The sequence below is a fragment of the Crocuta crocuta genome, unplaced genomic scaffold (genome assembly GCF_008692635.1).
Source record: "Crocuta crocuta isolate KB4526 unplaced genomic scaffold, BGI_CrCroc_1.0 scaffold452, whole genome shotgun sequence".
Taxonomy (NCBI): domain Eukaryota; kingdom Metazoa; phylum Chordata; class Mammalia; order Carnivora; family Hyaenidae; genus Crocuta; species Crocuta crocuta.
In genome coordinates, this window is record NW_027528851.1 from 635,833 (window position 1) to 654,860 (window position 19,028).

Below are 19,028 nucleotides of genomic sequence, written 5' to 3' on the forward strand. Positions count from 1 at the left end.
TATGCAACAAATGTAAAGATGAACGTGAGTTCAAGTTACAGTTACCAAGATGCCTGAGGTTTAGAATTTAAAAGCACAAGTATCTAACAAAATGAGTACATTTTCTCAAAGTTTCTAAAAACTGTTTCAACGCAGTTATCACCACACAGGAAAATGCACTGCCAGACTTGGATTCCGAGAGCATGTAAATATATACATTACATACATAATCTGGGCTGTCAGGACTCTTCAAAGTACTGTGAAACTAACTAACTAACTAACTAAATAAATTAATCCTATCTAACTTGAGTCCCACAACTACTTCAAAAAGGACTGTAACCTTTCCTTCAGAACATATTTTGTGTTTCTGAACAGCCTCTGCAGTGTTTCTGTGGGTGTGGATTTTCTTTGTGGCTGTTTTTAAAGGATTCAGTCGGCTCCCTGCCGGTTATATTAATAAGATCCTGTTCTGATCACCTTCTGCACTGACGACCGTGGGTATGAGACGTGCGGGACTCACTTCTTAGCATGTGGAGCTGGATCGAAGGTTCAGGACAAGACTAGTTACCAGAGTCTAAGGCAGGCGGGTAGTGGGTACACAGAAGGGTAGAGAGCACTTAAAACCATCACGAATTCGATTTCCTCTCCTGTCCCTCTGACATTCCGTGGGGTAACCCGACACGTCATCCATACCCCTAACAAGATATCCCTCTCCCCTTCGAAATTAGAGCGACCCCACCCCACTTCACCCCCCAACGCCAGGGGCTCAAATTCGGACCCCCGAGGGAGCAGCCGGGACAGTCGAGCCCCCGGGTCCCGGCTCGGCTCCCGCTGAAGGCCTTCAGCGCTGGGCACCCCTGGGCAGCACCCCTACGGAGGCGCCCTCAGCCGGCCGAGTGCCGGCGGCTGGGGAGAGACGCCCGGCCCGACTACACTTCGGGAGTTCGGCACCCCAGGCAGAGAGGCAGTGAGGAAGAGCACGGTCTAACTCTGAAGAGAACCTCGGCGTCCGAGCGCAGACACCCGAGGGGGCGTCCCTGAGAACGCCCTCGCTCCCGACGCCCATCCTCTCTGTCGCCCGCCGACTAGCACCAGGCAGGACGGGNTTGTCGTTGATTTTCAAGGGCACTCGCAGGATATAGACCAGGAAGAGCACGATGAAGAACCACACGGTCCAGAGATAAGTCCAAGACCAAACTATGCAGGACTTGAGCTGCTCCAGAAAGCCCGTGCCCGCTTCAGCCATTTTTCCGCGCTGCTCTCTGCTGCNTTCCAGCCTTATTGCTAACTCTCTGAAGGCCCCTACATGTGGCTTTCGTGGAGGGATCACGTGGCCCCTGCCCCCTCAAGTTCTGGTGCCATTTATATTTATTGTGCTAATATTTAGAAAGACAGGCCCACTGGGGCGCTGAGGGGAACTCTTGACATAATAATGATAACTCACATATGTTGAGGGTTTACTATATGCCAGGCACTGTTCCAAGCTCTGTAGGATCTCATTTAACCCCTTCAACGATCCCCATTCTGTAGACAGGGAAACCGAGGCACAAAGCGATCTAGTAGTTTACCCTAAACTCAAGCCAAAATTAAGTTGCGGTGTGTTGGATGCCACATATCCATCCACAGAGGTCTCAAACTCTACACTCCACTCCTTGTTCGCAGAATTCAGGCTCAGAGGGATGAATAAACTCAGGGCAATTGGGGAAAGATAGATGTCCTCCTGTCACTGGTTTGTAGTCTGGAAAATAAATCACTCTATTAAGCAAGATTTCGGTTGCACAAGCTATTTACCTTTGCTTTGTCTTCCGTGGAGTAGCACAGGGGGTTTCCAAAGAAATCTTAACAAGAAGAATGTTTATCCTCTAATTTTGGGGGGTGTTCACAGTTAAAACAACTCTCAGCCTGTTTTTAATATAAACAATTCTCTGGGATAATTATGGCTTATTCTAAATGGGCTAGTTTGAGCAAGATTATTATAAACGTTTTTGTCTGGGCTGAATAAAATGTCACCTTTACCAAATCAAAGTTGAAAGTCTGTTTCTGTCCATAAATAATTTCACTTTCTGTGCATTAAATAGTAATAGAGTAATGGCAGTTTATCCGATCTACAGCCAAGACATTTTTAGAATTCTGAGTATTCAGCAGAATATTTATGACAAATTTTGCTTTGCCTACTTGTAGTTTCCTCTATAATAAAACAAGCTCCTTTAACTTCTTGCATGCAGGATGTATTTACGGCATACGTAGTAGAACTACTCTCACATTTTCCCTAATTCCAGTAGAAATAAACAACATGAGTACATGAACTATCTATTTTATGTTAAGTAACCACCAGATTCTCTACAGTAGAATTCCCTACTTCAAATTAGCGTCTTGGGGCCTGGCTTTTTGCTGTGAGTGAAGCTCAGAGAAAGAACATGAATACGACTCAGATGAGCCACAATTTTCTGATTATCTCCTAGGCGCTCCTGGAGGATCAGCCTGTCTTACTCATTATTGCCTCTCCATGGTGTGCAGCCAGGGATGGAGATTGGAGTTGGAGACATGTCTTTGTGCTTGGACACAGGAATAAGAGAACATGACCTCTTGGGAAGTGTGGCTGATGTGCAGGCTTCCGTGGAACAGTGTCGAGAGAGAAAGCTGAAGAAGATCTGATTTTGCAGAGCCTTGTAGAAACACAAAGGTGTTGCACACACGAATCCAAATGACCAATTCAGAGATGTATGTAAGTGGATATTAAAGAATATTTAAGAAGATAGTATTGACAGGCCTTGGTGACTAGTAGGATAGGCAGGATAACAATGAAAGGTAAAGGGTGGCTCTTTTGAGTGGAACCACTCATGAAATTGTAAAAACCCAGATGTGTCTACCTTCCTCTTGACCATCTCCCAGTGGAATGGCTCACAGTTACCCCAAGCTTATGGCATCCAAAACTCACCTCCAACTTCTCCTCCTTCTAGAATTTTGTCAGAGATCAAGCACCACCCTTCCAGCTCCCCAATTCAGAAATCTGAGGATCATCCCCACCCCCAGAAGGCATGAGAGTCCCTCTGTCCTCCTTTCATCTCCACATTCAGTTGGGCATCAAGGTCCATCTCTGATCTATCACTTCTCTCTATTTCCTTGCAATAGCTTTTAGTCTCATAACCTGATCATCCCTCACAGAGAAAAATGCATGGGCTTCCCGCCGCTGGTTTCTCCACAAACAACAGTAGCACCCCCATCACAACCACCACTGCCGTGCCTCCTCCTGGCTCATGCTACCTTCTTCCACACTTCTCAGCCAGAGTTACCTTTAAAAGTACAAATCTGGTAACTCATTACCTTAAAATCCTTCAAGGCCCCATCTACTCCACTCCTACTCTACGCCAATGCCCACTTCAAGGGTAAAATCTAGATAGCACTCAAAGTTTTCAGGGCACTCCTCCCAACCTACACAGCCTCATCTCCCATCCTAGGCATGCACTCTCATTCTACCAGTGTTTTGGTATACACGCTCTTCTCTCTCATGCCTTTCGACCTGCTCCACAGGACCTGCCTATAGTATAGTTTTCTATAATATTCTTCCCACCAACTTTCTTTCCCTGCCAAAACTATCTGACAGCTTATTTGGAGATGCACTTAAAATCTCACCTCCTTTGTGACACCAGCTCCCTCCTAACTCCTAGAGTTCACTGTTACTTTCCTGGGATGCAACACTAGGAAGCTTATGATAGGCTGTTAAAGCATAGGATTGGAATGGGCTCTATGGGCTCTATTCTTGGTCCTGCTATTCACTACCTGGGTGCTCTTTACAAGTTACTGAGTTTCCTGGGCCAGTTTCTTCACCTGTTCAGTAGGATACACTTGTACCTGTTACATGAGGCTGTTGGAAGGATTTGATGAGATGCCTACTAAAAATGCTTAGTGCAATGCCTAGTCAGTAGCTTTCCTCTCTATTAATAAATTGAGGCCTTTAATATTAGGTAATGTTATTGTTTATTTTAGTCCTCTTTACCTCCTAGTACAAATAGTGCTAATGTTTGGCACATGGTATATGGTCAGTAAATACTTAACTGAGTGCTATATAAAGGAATGAAAATCAATCATATGAAAAGAAATTTCAAATGTTATATTTTATAAAGAATACTAATCTTAGGGGCACCTGGGTGGCTCAGTCGGTTGAGTGGCCAATTCTTAATGTTGGCTGGGTCCTGATGCTGGTGTTGTGGGATCAAGCCCCACCTCCCTCAGGCTCTGTGCCACAAATGGAGCCTGCTTGAGATCTCCCTCTGCCCCACTCCCCCCATTGCATGTGCGCTCTCTCTCTCTCTCTCTCATTAAAAAAAAGAAGTTTAGGATGGTAAATTTTTTAAAAAATACTAACCTTAGATTTAATGCAGGAATAAAACTTAAGATTTGGTCTTCCACCAGGTGTAGCTACCCATTGTTGTATAATAGGAGTTAAATGACCATTAGTTTCTGGGGATTATGTAAAAACAATATACTCCTAAATCCTCATAAATTGGTTTATATGTTTGGTTAAAATGTATATCTTAGTCTGATAAAACATCTGAACTGAATAAGAAACCAATATATTAGGGAAGACCTTTAAATTTTCTTTAAAATTATTTCTCTCTTCTCTCTTGTTTCGTACGTGGTGTTTACGAGTGTATATGCATATATTGGCTATTATAGTCTTTAGTTTTATGCTTTTTTATATAAATTTAATAATCTGTTTTTGTAAGTGATTTTCAGAATTTATGTGGGACATTACAATGCAAGAAATAACTGTTCTTGATTCAGCAATCCCACTTCTGGGTATTTATTTGAAGAAAATGAAAACACCAATCCAAAGAAATACAAGCACCCCTATGTTAATTGCACTATTATTTACAATAGCCAAGATATGGAAGCAACCTAAGTGTCCATCAGTAGATGAATGGATCAAAAAGATGTATATGTGTGTATGTATATATATATTTATGTATATAAAATGAATATTATTCAGCCATAAAAAAAGAATGAATTTTCCCATTTGCAACAACATGGATGGACCTAGAAAATATTATGCTAAGTTAAATGTCAGCAAAGAAAGACAAATACCTAATGACTTCACTCATATGTGGAATCTAAAAAACAAAATTAATGAACAAACAAAACAAAACAGAAACAGACTCATAAATATAGAAAACGACCTGTTGGTTATCAGAATGGGGGAAGGGTTGGAGGTAGATACAAACTTCCAGTTATAAAATAAATAAATCATTGGATGTAATGTACAGCATAGGGAATATAGTCAATAACAGCATAATAACTTTGTACGGTGACAGAGGATAACTAGACTTATTATGGGATCATTTGATAATGTTTAAAAATATTAAATCACTATGATGTACACTTGAAACTACTAGGATATTGTATGTCAATAAGCCTCAGAAATAAACAAATAACAATAAAACAATTTAACTTTTAAAAAAAAGAAATAACTGTTCTGACTCTGGTTTCTGGTTAAAATAAACAAAAAACTCTCACCCATGGTCATTGGTTGAATTTATGAATTAGTCAATACCCTATGTTCATGAATAACATCCTAACTAACTGGTTACCCTTATTTATTGACTTCTTTAGAACTGAACAAGTGCAAGTGCAATCTACTTTAGTGTTGAAAACCAGTAGAGCAGACAAATAAGTTTGAAAGGGAATTTGCCATTTCGAACTTCTTCAAGACAACATACTCTCTCACAGAGATATCAAAGGGATGGAATTTTAACTGTCCATATATAGTTGAAAAGATGAATTAGATATCAAAAGACTTGGGGTGAATAAACCCAAGATGTAATATTGTATGTATAAAGAAGAATAAATGCACACACATTGTCATCTTACAATGAAAGATTGACAAATGACTAGGTTTAGAAATTATATGATGAAGTATAATCACATTTACTTTTGTTCCTCTATTCCTTAAAAAAGATATCTTAGTTTCTATATAAAGCCTTTTATAGACATGTCAATACTTAGTGACACCCCTGATCCATTTAAAAAATCAATATTATCTTAATAATACAAGGTTTCTTGATATACAGAAAAATCTTCATAGCAAGAAAGCAAAATAGAACAATCAGAGCCTCATAAAAAGAATCTGCTCACTCTCTCTCTCTCCATCTCTCTCCCTCATACACACACACACAAATAAATAAATAAACTTTAAAAAAAAGAATCTGAAGGCAACCTAACCCTATCTTCACCCTAAAATCCTGCTCTAGCCAGTGGAGACGATAATTCATTTTCAAAGGAAAAAATGAAATAAAATTCCTTTGGAAATTTTTACAGTCTTCCTTATACTACTGAAATACACTCCAGAGAGAAGACTCGAAGATAAGTGAGATTAAAAAGAAAAAAAATCTGAGAGATAGCAGAAAGATCATATGTATTCAAAAAAACAAGTCCAGAAATATGTATTTTAAGAAACCTTCTAAAGTTCTTTCTGATCCTTTGTTTCCTAGGCTAACCAATCATGTGAGGTAACAGTATTACTCTCTTTATTTATTCTATTTATTCCTTACTATTACACTCAATATCTTTACTCTTGGGAGGATACTCTAACATGGGCTAGTTTTTCAGTTACACGTTAAATAGTGTAGAAATGATAATAGTATACTTTTCTTTCTATTCTTGACACTCAAACTAAAATTTAAAAAATATATAGCACTTTTAATCAAACTAAAAATGCATGGTCTGAAATGTACTGTGTGTGTAAAACACCATCCGTTATTCCAATTTTATTATTTTATTTTAAAACTGCATATTTTTGGCCCATGACTGGCTAGAATTTCAGGATCTGGAGTTTCATCTAGATATCTCTTTGCTAAAAATTATAGGATTTCAAAAATATCCAGCACTAGTAATAACCATCATACAAAATAGTGCAAGTACAAAAAAGTATGTTGTCTACTTACTTGCTATGTGCATAGCATGTTCTTCTGTGATTTTGGCTTCATATTTCAAGTTCATGCACACAAACCTCCAAAGCACCTGACAAATTTAGACATATCAATTAAAGAAAGAATCTGTTGCATTGAAAAAAATCCAGAAATCAGGTTACACTCATGTTATAGAATTATTGGTAGAATTAAGAAAAATCTGATAGTCATGATATAAGCTTAATTTTTTTTGATACAGAGCATTTATTCTCAAATGTCTGAGAATTTGACAATTGAAATGACTGAGAATTAATCAAGATGTATTCCCTTACATTTTACTGGTTACATTTCATTTTGTTCTCATTTCTAATGTGCAAGACTATACTTAGGCATGCAAATTAAAGTGGAAATTTCACTATCATCTGGTATATTTGGCCTGTGTAGAAACTTAATCTAAAAAATGGAAAGAAAGAAAAATCAGATTATTTTCATCTTAAAGTACATTTCAGGGTAGTGTTAAGTAATGTGTGTGCCCACTCCAGCCAAATTAATTGTATTCCTAATATCAATTCTAACTCTTTTATTTTGCGTTGCAAAAATCATTCCAAATTTCCCTTTTATTTTGCATTTCAATGCTATCGCACAGCTGCTAAATTTGGTGCCTTATGCACATTTAACTATAATGGGTCTTATCTCCTTGTTAATAATGGCAGCTAGTGAATATAGATTATAATTGAAGCTATGGCTTCCCTTGAGTCTTTTCTGGCTCTAAATTATCTTTATAGTACTATTTTTACAGTACATTTTTTTCCTTGATCAAAGTTTGTCATTGTACCTGAGAGCTGAAGATGTCTACATACTCAATCAAGCTGATTTGAATTAACTTGTCAAGTCTGATTCAATAAACTGTAGCAAATAACTTGCTATGGCCTGGATTTAATTATCTGCTCTTCTATTTCTTATATGCATCGCATATTTATACACACTTTTATTCGAAAAGAGGCACTTAACTTGGACTCCCACATTTCGACCCATTTGTCAATGTGTCTAATATATCACTTCATAGATTTGTTCATTGGTCCATGTCCTTTTATGAGATCCCCTCCTGGGCTTAGCACAGGCCTTATATGCTGAATAGAATTGAAATCGTTCTGTTAAACTGGGGAATAAGGGATTGATTGATTGATTGATTGATTTTTTTACTTCTCAAACAAGTTGATTTTCTCAATTTAGAAAACTGAAGACCTATGTGATTTGCATTATAAGAAAGGACCAATGCATGTAAATGACAGGGGGAAATATTTCAGTTTGAGGCAGCCTCTAATAGACCCATTAACTAGCTTTCCATCACAGTATTCTGACAGAGACTTGGCTGACCACCAGCCTCATCTGTAAACTGGAAACAGTAATAGCCTATGTTTATCATGTAGAAAGGGGCCTTACAGAAGCTGGGAGGTTGCATGAGGTTTTCTGGGACTTTCCCAGTTTTAAAACCGCAAGTCCCATATCCCAGGAACCCCCTCAGTCCCAGTTGCGCTATATGACCTCTCAGTTTTCTTTCAATTCCTGAGACTCTAAGATGCAGGGCTTCCCCCAGGCAAAACTGGGAGGTGGGATGCAGTTTGTTTTCCACACTTCCTGTTGGGACTTCTCTCTTCCTCAGCTGCCTAGGATCTTCATTTCCTTCCCTTCTCTACTCTCAAAATCTGCTCTCGCAACTATCAATTTATTTGTGCATAAACAAAATTTATGTCAGGTCAAAAAGTCACTCTTCCCAGTGCTATTGACACAGACCAGGTATCAAAACCATAAAAGAAAATAATGCTTCTCATGTGTTTCAAGACATCAACAAATCCTCGGTGTCCAGGGGGCCCTTACTCAACCTTGCTATGCTAAGTGTAATTCAATAATATGAGTCAAGAATAGATAGATGAATATTATACATCTGCAATAAAAAAATCATTGCTAAGAGCATGTAACCATTAAAAAAACACACAAGCTAAAAAATCTATAATGCTTCTTTTATAACTAATTTACTATTTATTCACCTATTTTATTGTTTATGAGGACTCTAGAAAACAAATGATGCCTAGGCAAAGGTTTAACAACGATGTATGGGAAAGAAACTCAACTTTGAGAAAACTGTTCTCTTTCCCAAAAATCAATGTTGTCATTAAAATTTTTTTTTAATGTTTATTTATTGTTCACAGAGAGAGAGACAGCACAGGAGGTGGAGGGCAGAGAGACAGAGACACAGAATCTAAAACAGGCTTCAGGCTCTGAGCTGTCACCATGAACTGTGAGATTAAGACCTGAGCCTAAGTCGGACACTTAGCCAACTGGGCCACCCAGGTGCCCCAAGATTGTCATTTTGATCTAGTTCACATAATGTTCTGAGTTCCAAGAAATTATAGATGGAGAAAACGGAGGTAAGCAAATGAAACTGCAAATTCAGATACTAACCAGCTACAGTGAGATTTGAATTATGAGGTAGTAGAAGCAATCTGGAATTTAGTAAATGAATATGTAGGCTTAGAGAAATGGTCTTCTTACTTAGGCTGGCAGAAAAAAAAGAAAAAGAAAGAAAGAAAGAAAACAAAACAAAAAACCCTTAAACTCATTCCCAAAGTGTGTATATCTATTTATACATAAATATGTTCCACAGTACCAATATACTATGTACACAATAAAATAAATATTTAAACATATCAATGGTGAGTTGAATATAAAAGTTTTAGCACTTCCTGCCTAAAACCTAAATGATTATCTTTGTATTTCTGGACTGACCGCACCCCCTTTATTTTTTTATTTATTTTTTTATGTTTATTTATTTTTTGTGTTTACTTATTTTTTTATGTTCATTTCTTTTTAGAGAGAGAAACAAAATGTGAGCAGGGAGGGGCAGAGAGAGTGGAAGACACAGAATCGGAAGCAGGCTCCAGGCTCTGAGCTGTCAGCACAGAGCCTGACGCGGGGCTCAATCTCAACAACAGTGAGATCATGACCTGAGCTGAAGTCAAGACGCTCAACTGACTGAACCACCCAGGAGCCCCCCGTACACCCCTTTAAAGATCAGTGGTTTGGATATCTATACTGACTTCAATTTCATTTTTGCCAAGTTCCCTTAAATCACAAGGTTGCTGTTTATTGCAGCTAATTCTAAAATAAGTTTGAATGGGGACTTCATTTTGCTGGCTTGGCTGAGCCCCCTGAGTAGTACTACTGGCACCCAAGTTTCCTCCTACCAGAGTACCGCGCTTTCAGGGGCTTCAGTCAGCAATATATGACTTCTTATGTCCAAACCTCCACAGCGGCTGCAAGTTTCCAGAGTCTCCTTGGTCAACAAATGGTTGACTATCTCAAGAATCGGGGAGATTGTATCCTAGCTCCACAAAAGTGTTATCTTCTTTATCTCTGCTCACATTCAGCAGAAATATATATTTTTTTAATACAACACTGTTACGATAATGGTAATTGACTTTGGTTTTAAAAGTTTTATTTTATTTTATTGGTTTAGATTACAATTCTTTGAAAGTATAAGGAATTCTCCTTTTTTAAAAAAATCTCTACTTTTTTCTCAATTTTCTTGAACATATTAATCATAGTTATTTTAAAGCCTACATCTGTTAACTTTAATATTTGGATCCCTTATGGATCTATTGCTGTTGTTTATTTGTGGGTTTTTTCCTTCCTTTCTTGGCTTTATGTCTAAGAATGTTTTAATGAATGTTTAACCTTGATTATAAAAAGAATTTTAGAGGCTGCCCCTGATGGCATCTTCTACTAGAGAGGGTTTACCTTTTCCTCTGCTAGAGAGAATGGATGTGTTAACAATGAGTTTTTGTTTATGGAATTAGTGGCCATCAAGATATGAAATTGGCTAAAGTATTTTGAAGATACCCTACCCAGAATGTCCAAAAAAAGGTGAAAAGAAGTGCAAAAAACCTAATTCCTAAACAGTTCTGGGACCAGTTAATAACTGGAAGTTTTCTGGTTACTTCATGCCAACTATATACTTCAATAACTATATGGTTAACGGAATCCTGTTTCTTTTGTGCAGATTTTTCATATAAAGGTGGTAGAGCATCTAACATTTCAGAAAGTAAGGATTTCATCCAACTTACAGAACAAATCATATACTCTTTTAATATCTGTTTCTAATGAATGTTTGAATGCATGTCAGAATTTGGTCTGACACTTGCTTCATTTTAAGATACTACCTGGTAGCTATGATGTTGAGGTTATAAGGAAGGAGAGAGGAGGATGCTTATAGCTACATATAAACATTCATAGCTATTGATATTAACCCCCCAAAAGAAAAGCAGTGCTTGCACATGACCAAATTGGCTTTGTTCAGTTTGCAACTTGAGCCAAAATAATCCTAATATTTAAAAAATGAAGAAAATTGTATAAAAATAATGAAGAACTATGACCTATACACCTTCTGTTAGTTGGCTTTTTAGTGTATTTGCCCCTAAATGGTTTTTCCACACACAATTTTTACATTGTTTTAATCATTCTCTAAGTTCATTTTTTCAAGTTGTTCTTACATGTTATTTTAAAAGACTTGTCCAGGTTAGTATACAGTCTTCAAAAGCACCATATCTAGTGGCACCTGGGTGACTCAGTTGGTTGAGCATCCAACTTTGGCTCAGGTCATGATCTCACAGTTCGTGACTTTGAGCCCCGCATTGGGATCTGTGCTGACGGCTCAGAGCCTGGAGCCTGCTTTGGATTCTGTCTCTCTGTTGGTTTTTGCCCCTCCCTGGTTCACGTTCTGTCTCTCTCTGTCTCTGTCTCTGTCTCTCTCTCTGTCTCAAAGTTAAACATTAAAAAAATCTTTTTTAAAAAAAGAGGGGCACCTGGGTGGCTCAGTCAGTTAAGCATCTGACTTCAAATGAGGTCATGATCTCACAGCTGGTGAGTTTGAGCCCCGCCTCGGGCTCTGTGCTGACAGCTTGGACCCTGGAGCCTATTTCAGATTCTGTGTCTCCCTCTCTCTCTGCCCCTCCCCCACTTGTAGTCTCTGTCTCTCTCTTTAAAAATAAATAAGCATTAAAAAAAAAAACCTTAAAAACAAACAAAAAAACCCCACAAAAGTACCATATCTAATGATTGCATGATATTCCAAACAACATAGAATTTTTAAACCATTCCACAATTACAGTTAGTAAGTTTTTGCTAATTTAAGTAATCCCATGATGAATATCATTCCATTCACAACTTTTTATTTTAATTTAGGGTTATTTTATTGGGATAGTTATGCAGGAGTGGACTCAGTGGTCAAAGTCAAGAGCATTTTCAAGTTCCTTAACATATGCTCCCTCTTGGTTCTTCAAAAGCAATTCTTGAAAACACAACTCATCCTGACTATATAGCATCCTAAAATCCACAACTTTAAGTTATATCATAGTTGAATATTATTGCACGACATGCATTGTGAGTTTACCCTGTGATTATGCTAAATCAGCTCTGTGGCACGTGTAGTCCTGCTGGTCAGATAGATACTTGCCTTCTTTTCATTGTAACTAAATTTCTTTTTCCATTCATTTACTCAAAGCTTCGTAATAGGTGTTTTGGGCAAAATATGGGGGAAATCTGTACACTTGATAAGAGGAAAGTTTCCAACCTCGAAATGCCTGGGTGGTTCAGTGGGTTGAGTGTCTGATTTCAGCTCAGGTCATGATCTTGTGGTTTGTGAGTTCGAGCCCGTATCGGGCTCTGTGCTGACAGCTCGAAGCCTGGAGCCTGCTTCAGATTCTGTCTCCCTCTCCCTCTGCCCCTCCACCACTCATGCTCTGTATCTCTCTGTCTCTCAAGAATGAATAAACGTTAAAAAACTTAAAAGAAAAAAAGAGGAAAGTTTCCATCCTAAGTTTCTCATAAACCATAATAGAAAATAATTTAATCCCCAGGGAACAACAGCCATCATCTATCAATCTATTAGAAAAATTCCAGAATTTGCAAACTTAAATCACTCTACACCTCAGGCAACAATCAACTCTGTATCATCAAAATGACACATCCTCCACCTGAGAAATTATATTTTACTGTCAAGAGTTTTCATCTATTGTTTGGCTCAGAAAGATTCTGTGAAAATTCACTCTGAGGAGCCACCCTGCACAGAAACAAGTTTTTCTGGTTAAACTGCACCCTATCTGTATTAATTTTCGAGGGCTGCCGTCACAAATGACTGCGATCTTGGTGGATTACAACAGCACAAACTTAGTCTCTCAGAGTTCTGGAAGCCAGAGTGTGAAATCAAGATGTCATAGGGATGTGCTCCCTCGGGAGGCTCTAGGGGAGAATCCGTCCTCACCTCTTCCAGTCTGGTGCCTCATCCTGGGTTTGTGGTGGCTCACCTCCACTCTCTGCTTCTCTGCTGTGTCCCTTCCTCATTTGTCTAACAAATCGCCCCTCTGCCTTTCTCTTATAAGGATACTTGTCATTGGATTGAGGGCCTGCTCTGATAATCCGGGATGATCTTCTCATTTCAAGAGCCTTAGCCTAATTACCTCTGCAAAGACTTTTTCCAAATAAATTAATATTCATAGGTCCCAGGGATTGAATGTGGACATGGAGGGGGCATCATTCTACCCACTATTCCATCCAACCTCCATTTAATGAGCAATACGTCACATTTGCCCTGCAGACTCTTGTTCTCTCTTTCTGAACCACGAACAGCTTCAAAATGTAGAATCTGTTTATAATAAAGAGCTATTATCCTTGGTTCAGCCTATGGCTACTAGAGAAATTAGGTTATTATAAACAAAAAAGTAGTTTAGATTTTCACTTCAGTTCTTTAAAAACATCTTCAGATCTTCAGCAACCATACATAGTGCGTTTCAAATTAACAGAGAAATATGATGCAATACTATTTACTGCTTAATTATTTTCATTCTATTAGTTCTAAGACATCTCCTTTGAGATTTCTTTTTAAGTATTACTGAGAATTTAAGACTTCAAAAACCTTTTTTTCTTTTCTTGAATATATTTTCTTGTGGTATTATTTACTTAAGTTAGGGTAACTTTCTTTGTGATAGTACTTAAGTTGCAAAGAAATATGTATGTGTTGGTATGTGCCTAAAATTTGAGAATTTTTAAACATCTTATACATATTTTCATTTTTTCTTTAAAACAATTTTTTAATGTTTATTTTTGAGAGGCAGAGAGAGAGAGAGAGAGAGCACAGATGGGGGTGAGGCAGAGAGTGAGACATAGAATCCAAAGCAGGTTCCAGGCTCTGAACTGTCAACACAGAGCTCTACATGGTGCTCGAACTCACAAACTATGAGAGCATGACCTGAGCCAAAGTTGAACACTCAACCGACTGAGCCATCCAAGTGCCTCCTCATTTTTTTCTTTATAGATGAACAAAATAAAACACATTTGAGGTAATCACTCTTGGTCGACTTTTAAATAAAATTGAGAATATCTCACTTTAAAATGCTGCCTTTGGTTTTTATCTTATGTGAAAGGTTCAGGAATTATTTAAATAGAACTCTGAGGTAATACACTGTGTGATCTTGGATATGATACTTGACTCTTCCAAAATTTCTTCATCTGTCCAGTTTGAATAATGCAACACTCACAGGATTAAGTGAGTTTCTCTATGTAAAGCTTGTAGCAGTGGGTGAATGTTCCTTTTCTCTTCCTTTCTGAAGAGCTGGTTAAGTTGGTCATTCTTAGTTGACTAATGCCCTTTTTTTAATGGCTTCCTCCTGTTGTTTTTCATATTTTCACAGTTTCAAATTGTGGTTTTGCCAAGGACATCAGTAATGCTAAGGATATACAGCAGAGGGATGCCTGGGTGGCTCAGTCAGTTGGGTGTCTGACTCTTGATTTCAGTCATGATACCACAGTGGTGGGATTGAGCTCCACGTCCACCTCTGCACTGAGTGTGGAGCCTACTTAGGATTCTCTCTCTCTCTCTCTCTCTCTCTCCCTCTCTCTCTCTCTCTTCCTCTGGCCCCTCCCCTGCTTGTGACCTCTCTAAAACAAAAAAATTAAGAAAATAAAAAGGATAAATAGGCAACCCAGATAAGCAGATAGGTGTGTCCACTGGCTCAAAGCAGATGCTTGCCGGAAAACAGCTTTTCCAGTGATTCATCTCATCCATGCAAAGCCATCTCTCAGCAAGCCAACTCTTCCCTCCAATCACTTGTCGGGAAGACAATGAATTGGCCAGTTCTGCAAAGGCCAGTTCATTGCATATTAGACAATAATACATCACATAATCTTAAAAGATTAAAATTAGGATACTATCACAAAGGGATTATATTCTAAGACTAATAGGAAAGATAACACAGGTATAAAAATAGCTGTAAAAGTATAAGAATCTTAGAATAGTATACTTACATTTTTCTCCTCCCAGTCTTCGTGCTATTGATGTCATATATTTTACTTTATACATGTTATAAATCTGCTATAACACCTTATATTACATGGTTATTAGTTTTGTTTACAGTCAATCATCTTTTAAAGAGATTTAAATAATAAGACAGAACACATTGATCAGTATAGCTACCCTTTCCAGGACCCTTTGTACATTTGTGTAGATCTGTATTTTCAACTGCTATCATTTTCCTTCTGCCTGAAAAAAGTCCTTTGACATTTCTTGTAGGGCAGGCTAGCTGGTAATGAATTCCTTCAGCCTTTTTACAAATGAAAAAGTTATTTTTTTTACTTTCTATAATTTATTTCTTTTTTATAATTTACATCCAAGTTAGTTAGCATACGATGCGACAATGATTTCAGGAGTAGATTCCTTAATGCCCCTTCCCCATTTAGCCCCCCCCCACAACCCCTCCAGCAACCCTGTTTGCTCTCTACACTTAAGAGTCTCTTTTGTTTTGTCCCCCTGTTTTTATATTCTTTTTGCTTCCCTTCCCTTATGTTCATCTGTTTTGTATCTTCAAGTCTTCATATGAGTGAAGTCATATGATATTTGTCTTTCTCTGACTGACAAATTTTGCTTAGCATAATACCCTCTAGTTCCATCCACGTAGTTGAAAATGGCAAGATTTCATTTTTTTGATCACCAAGTAATACTCCATTGTATATGTATGTATTGTACATACATATTGTATATGTATATACATATGTATACATATGTATATATGTACATACATACACATGTACATGTATATATACATGTATATGTATGTACATACATATACATGTATATATGTACATATATATGTATATATTCATATAAATATATATATACACACACACCACATCTTCTATCTATTTATCCGTTGATGGACATTTGGGCTCTTCCCATACTTTGGCTATTGTTGATAGTGCTGTTTTAAATATTGGGGTGCATGTGCCCCTTCAAAACAGCATACCTGTATCCTGTGGATAAATACCTAGGAATGCAACTGCTGGGTCGTAGGGTAGTTCTATTTTTAATTTTTTGAGGAACCTTTGTTTTCCAGAGTGGCTGCACCAGTCTGCATTCCCAGAAAAAATTCTTATTTCATTTTCATTTTTGAAATATGTTTGCACTGGATATAGAATTTTAGGTTGCCAGATTTTTCTTTCAGTGTTTTATTGATGTTTCTCTACTGACTTCTCACATCATTTCCAACAAGAAATCTGCTGTAATCCTTATCTTTGTTTAACATTGTTTACAGTTAATATTAAACATTAACACTGAACACTGTTTCTTTTCCTTTGGCTTCTTTTAAGATTTCTCTTTCTCACTGGTTTTGAACAGTTTGGTTACAATGTGCCTTGGTATGATTTTCTTCATGTTTCTTGGGCTTGGGGTTCATTGAGATACTTGGCATTACTGGTTTATTGTTTTCACCAAATTTGGAAAATATCTGGTCATTATTTCCTCAGAAATTGTTTCTGTTCCCCTCTCTCTTCCTTCCTTCGGCTGTTTGAAGTTGTCCCATAGTCTAATGAGGAGGCACTGTTAAATTTTTTCCACTTGAGTTTCAAGTGGAAACATTTGGATATTTTCTATTGCTATATCTTCAAAACTTCCCATCCTATCCAGTGTATTTTTCATTTTAGACATTGTAATTTTCATCTCTAGAAGTTTCATTTGGCTCTTTATCAAATCTTAATGCTGAAATTATTCTTTTCAGCATATGGAGTACAATTATAACAATTGTTTTAACGTCCTTCTTTGCTCTTCTAACATATGGGTCAACTTCAGGTCTTCTTTATTGATTTTAATCTTCATTATGGGTCACATTTTTCTGTTTCTCTGCATGCCTCATAAGTTTTTATAGGATGTTAGACACTGTGGATTTTACCTTATTAAGTGCTGGATATTTCTGTATGCTTGAGCTTTGTTCTTGGATACAGTTACATTCCCCAAAAACAGTTTGATCCTTTTGGGTCTTGCTTTTAAGATTTGTTAAAAGCGATCAGAGCAGGGTTTAGTTAAGGGCTAATTATCCCCTGCTACTGGGGAAAGGCTCTTCTGAATAATCTACCCAATGCTCTGTGAACTGTGAGGTCTTCTAGTTTGGCTGAGGGGAACAGGTAATATTCTAGCCCCTGTGTCAGCACCATGTACTCATTTCTGTAAACCTTAAAGTGGTCATCTGTCCAGCACTGAGTAGTTTACTGGTCAGTCCTCTGCTGAATATTGATGGGGGGCGTCTCTGCACATCTCCAGGATTCTGTCTGTATAGCTCTGTCTTTCCCTGTACTCTGTCCCGTGAACTTGAGCTGTCTTGGTCTCCTCAGACTGTCAGCAATGTCTCATCAGTTCAGGGTGACTGTCAGGCTCTGCCTCAGTCTCCCCTCCATGTACTGTGGCCTGAAAACTCTCTGAAGACAGTAAGCTTGGAAAATAGCAGGGTTCGTTTCATTTGTTTCTCAGCCCTTAGGGGTCACTATCCTTCCCTACCTGATGGCCTGTGTCTTGAAAATTGTCCCATATGTTCTGTCCATTTTCTTGCTTCAAGTGTGAGAGTGAATAGATTCACAGTCTATTAAAAGTCCCAAATTCATACCTGGGAGGGGGGCTAACGGCTTGCATCTGTGTCTGCATCTGCATTTGCCTGTGCCCCGGCTCCTGGGAGCATTGCATCCAAGGACATCTCGATCTCCTCAACCTCTTTGACCTCCACAGTGGGGTCATCTAGGTCATCAGGCCTGCGTCTGAAAAGCTAGGCCTGAGCCACAGTGGCGTCTGAGTGCCTGGCGGCCACCCTCCTGTGCCACCCATGGTTCTGGAGGCACTGCAGGCAGGAGAACAATGCCAGGGCACCTGGGTGGTGGCCATCAAGGTAATTAAAAAATAATAAATCAGTAACTAAATAAATAAATACAATTCCTAAAATAACTATAATAAGATTTATAATAGGATGGCCCTTTTAAGAGAAATACAAATCAAGCATTATAAGTATTCAAAAAAAGAGAGGCGGCCTTTTTGGAAAGGATAGCCCTAGATTGTGGGAGGGGCCGAGATGGCGGAGCAGCAGGGAAGTTTTTTGCGTCTCTTCTCCTTGAAAGGCAGCTAGATCAACACCAAACCATCTTGCACACCCAGAAAATTGACCTGAGGATTAACTCAACAATCTGCATAACCTGAATCACAAAACTCAGCAGGTGTGCGGCACGGAGAGGTGAACTGGTGGAGAAAAAAGCCGAGGAGGGTAGGGAGCTGTTTCTGCTTGTGGAAGGGATAACCCTGGGGCCAGGCTTCAAAGTATGGGTAGAATTTGTGCAGAGAGGGCATACTGGTAGAAGGAAGAGAAATGAAAAGAGGCAATTCAGCAAAGGGGTAAGTATGGGTTAAAGTGAGTCTTACAGTGTAGATAGTTTTGTGAAAATGTTTCCAGGAAAAATTTTATGTATTTCATAACTTAGAAAGTATTCTTGTTTTATGGATGAAATAATCTATTCTTACACTTTAAACAACAATCCTTTACAGATTGCTGGCTCTACACCATGCAATCAAGCTGCCTGGGGTTCTAGTTTGTTCCCTCATTATGAAAGGTTTATTGAGTGCTGGTCAATGTTCTAGGTGTAGGGGCTACAATAGCAAACAAAACAAAGACCTCAGGCCTCACGGAGCTTACATCTAGGACAGGTGGGCTTCAGAAGGCTGAAAGCAAAGGTAGACAATAATCATGAGGGGTGCCTGCGTGGCTCAGTCAGTTAAGTGTCCCA

At 38.4% G+C, this 19,028-nt stretch overlaps 1 protein-coding gene across 2 annotated transcripts in view; it reads right to left on the minus strand.

The window, feature by feature from the left end:
• ST7 (suppression of tumorigenicity 7) overlaps positions 1 to 19,028 on the minus strand; it is a 272,136-nt gene that overhangs the window by 245,049 nt on the left and 8,059 nt on the right. For both annotated transcript variants that reach the window (XM_077756029.1, XM_077756027.1), the window contains exon 2: positions 6,921 to 6,996. In XM_077756029.1, the coding sequence (XP_077612155.1) occupies positions 6,921 to 6,975 (55 nt within the window). In that variant the 5' untranslated portion in view covers positions 6,976 to 6,996. The remainder of the gene's footprint in view (positions 1 to 6,920; positions 6,997 to 19,028) is intronic.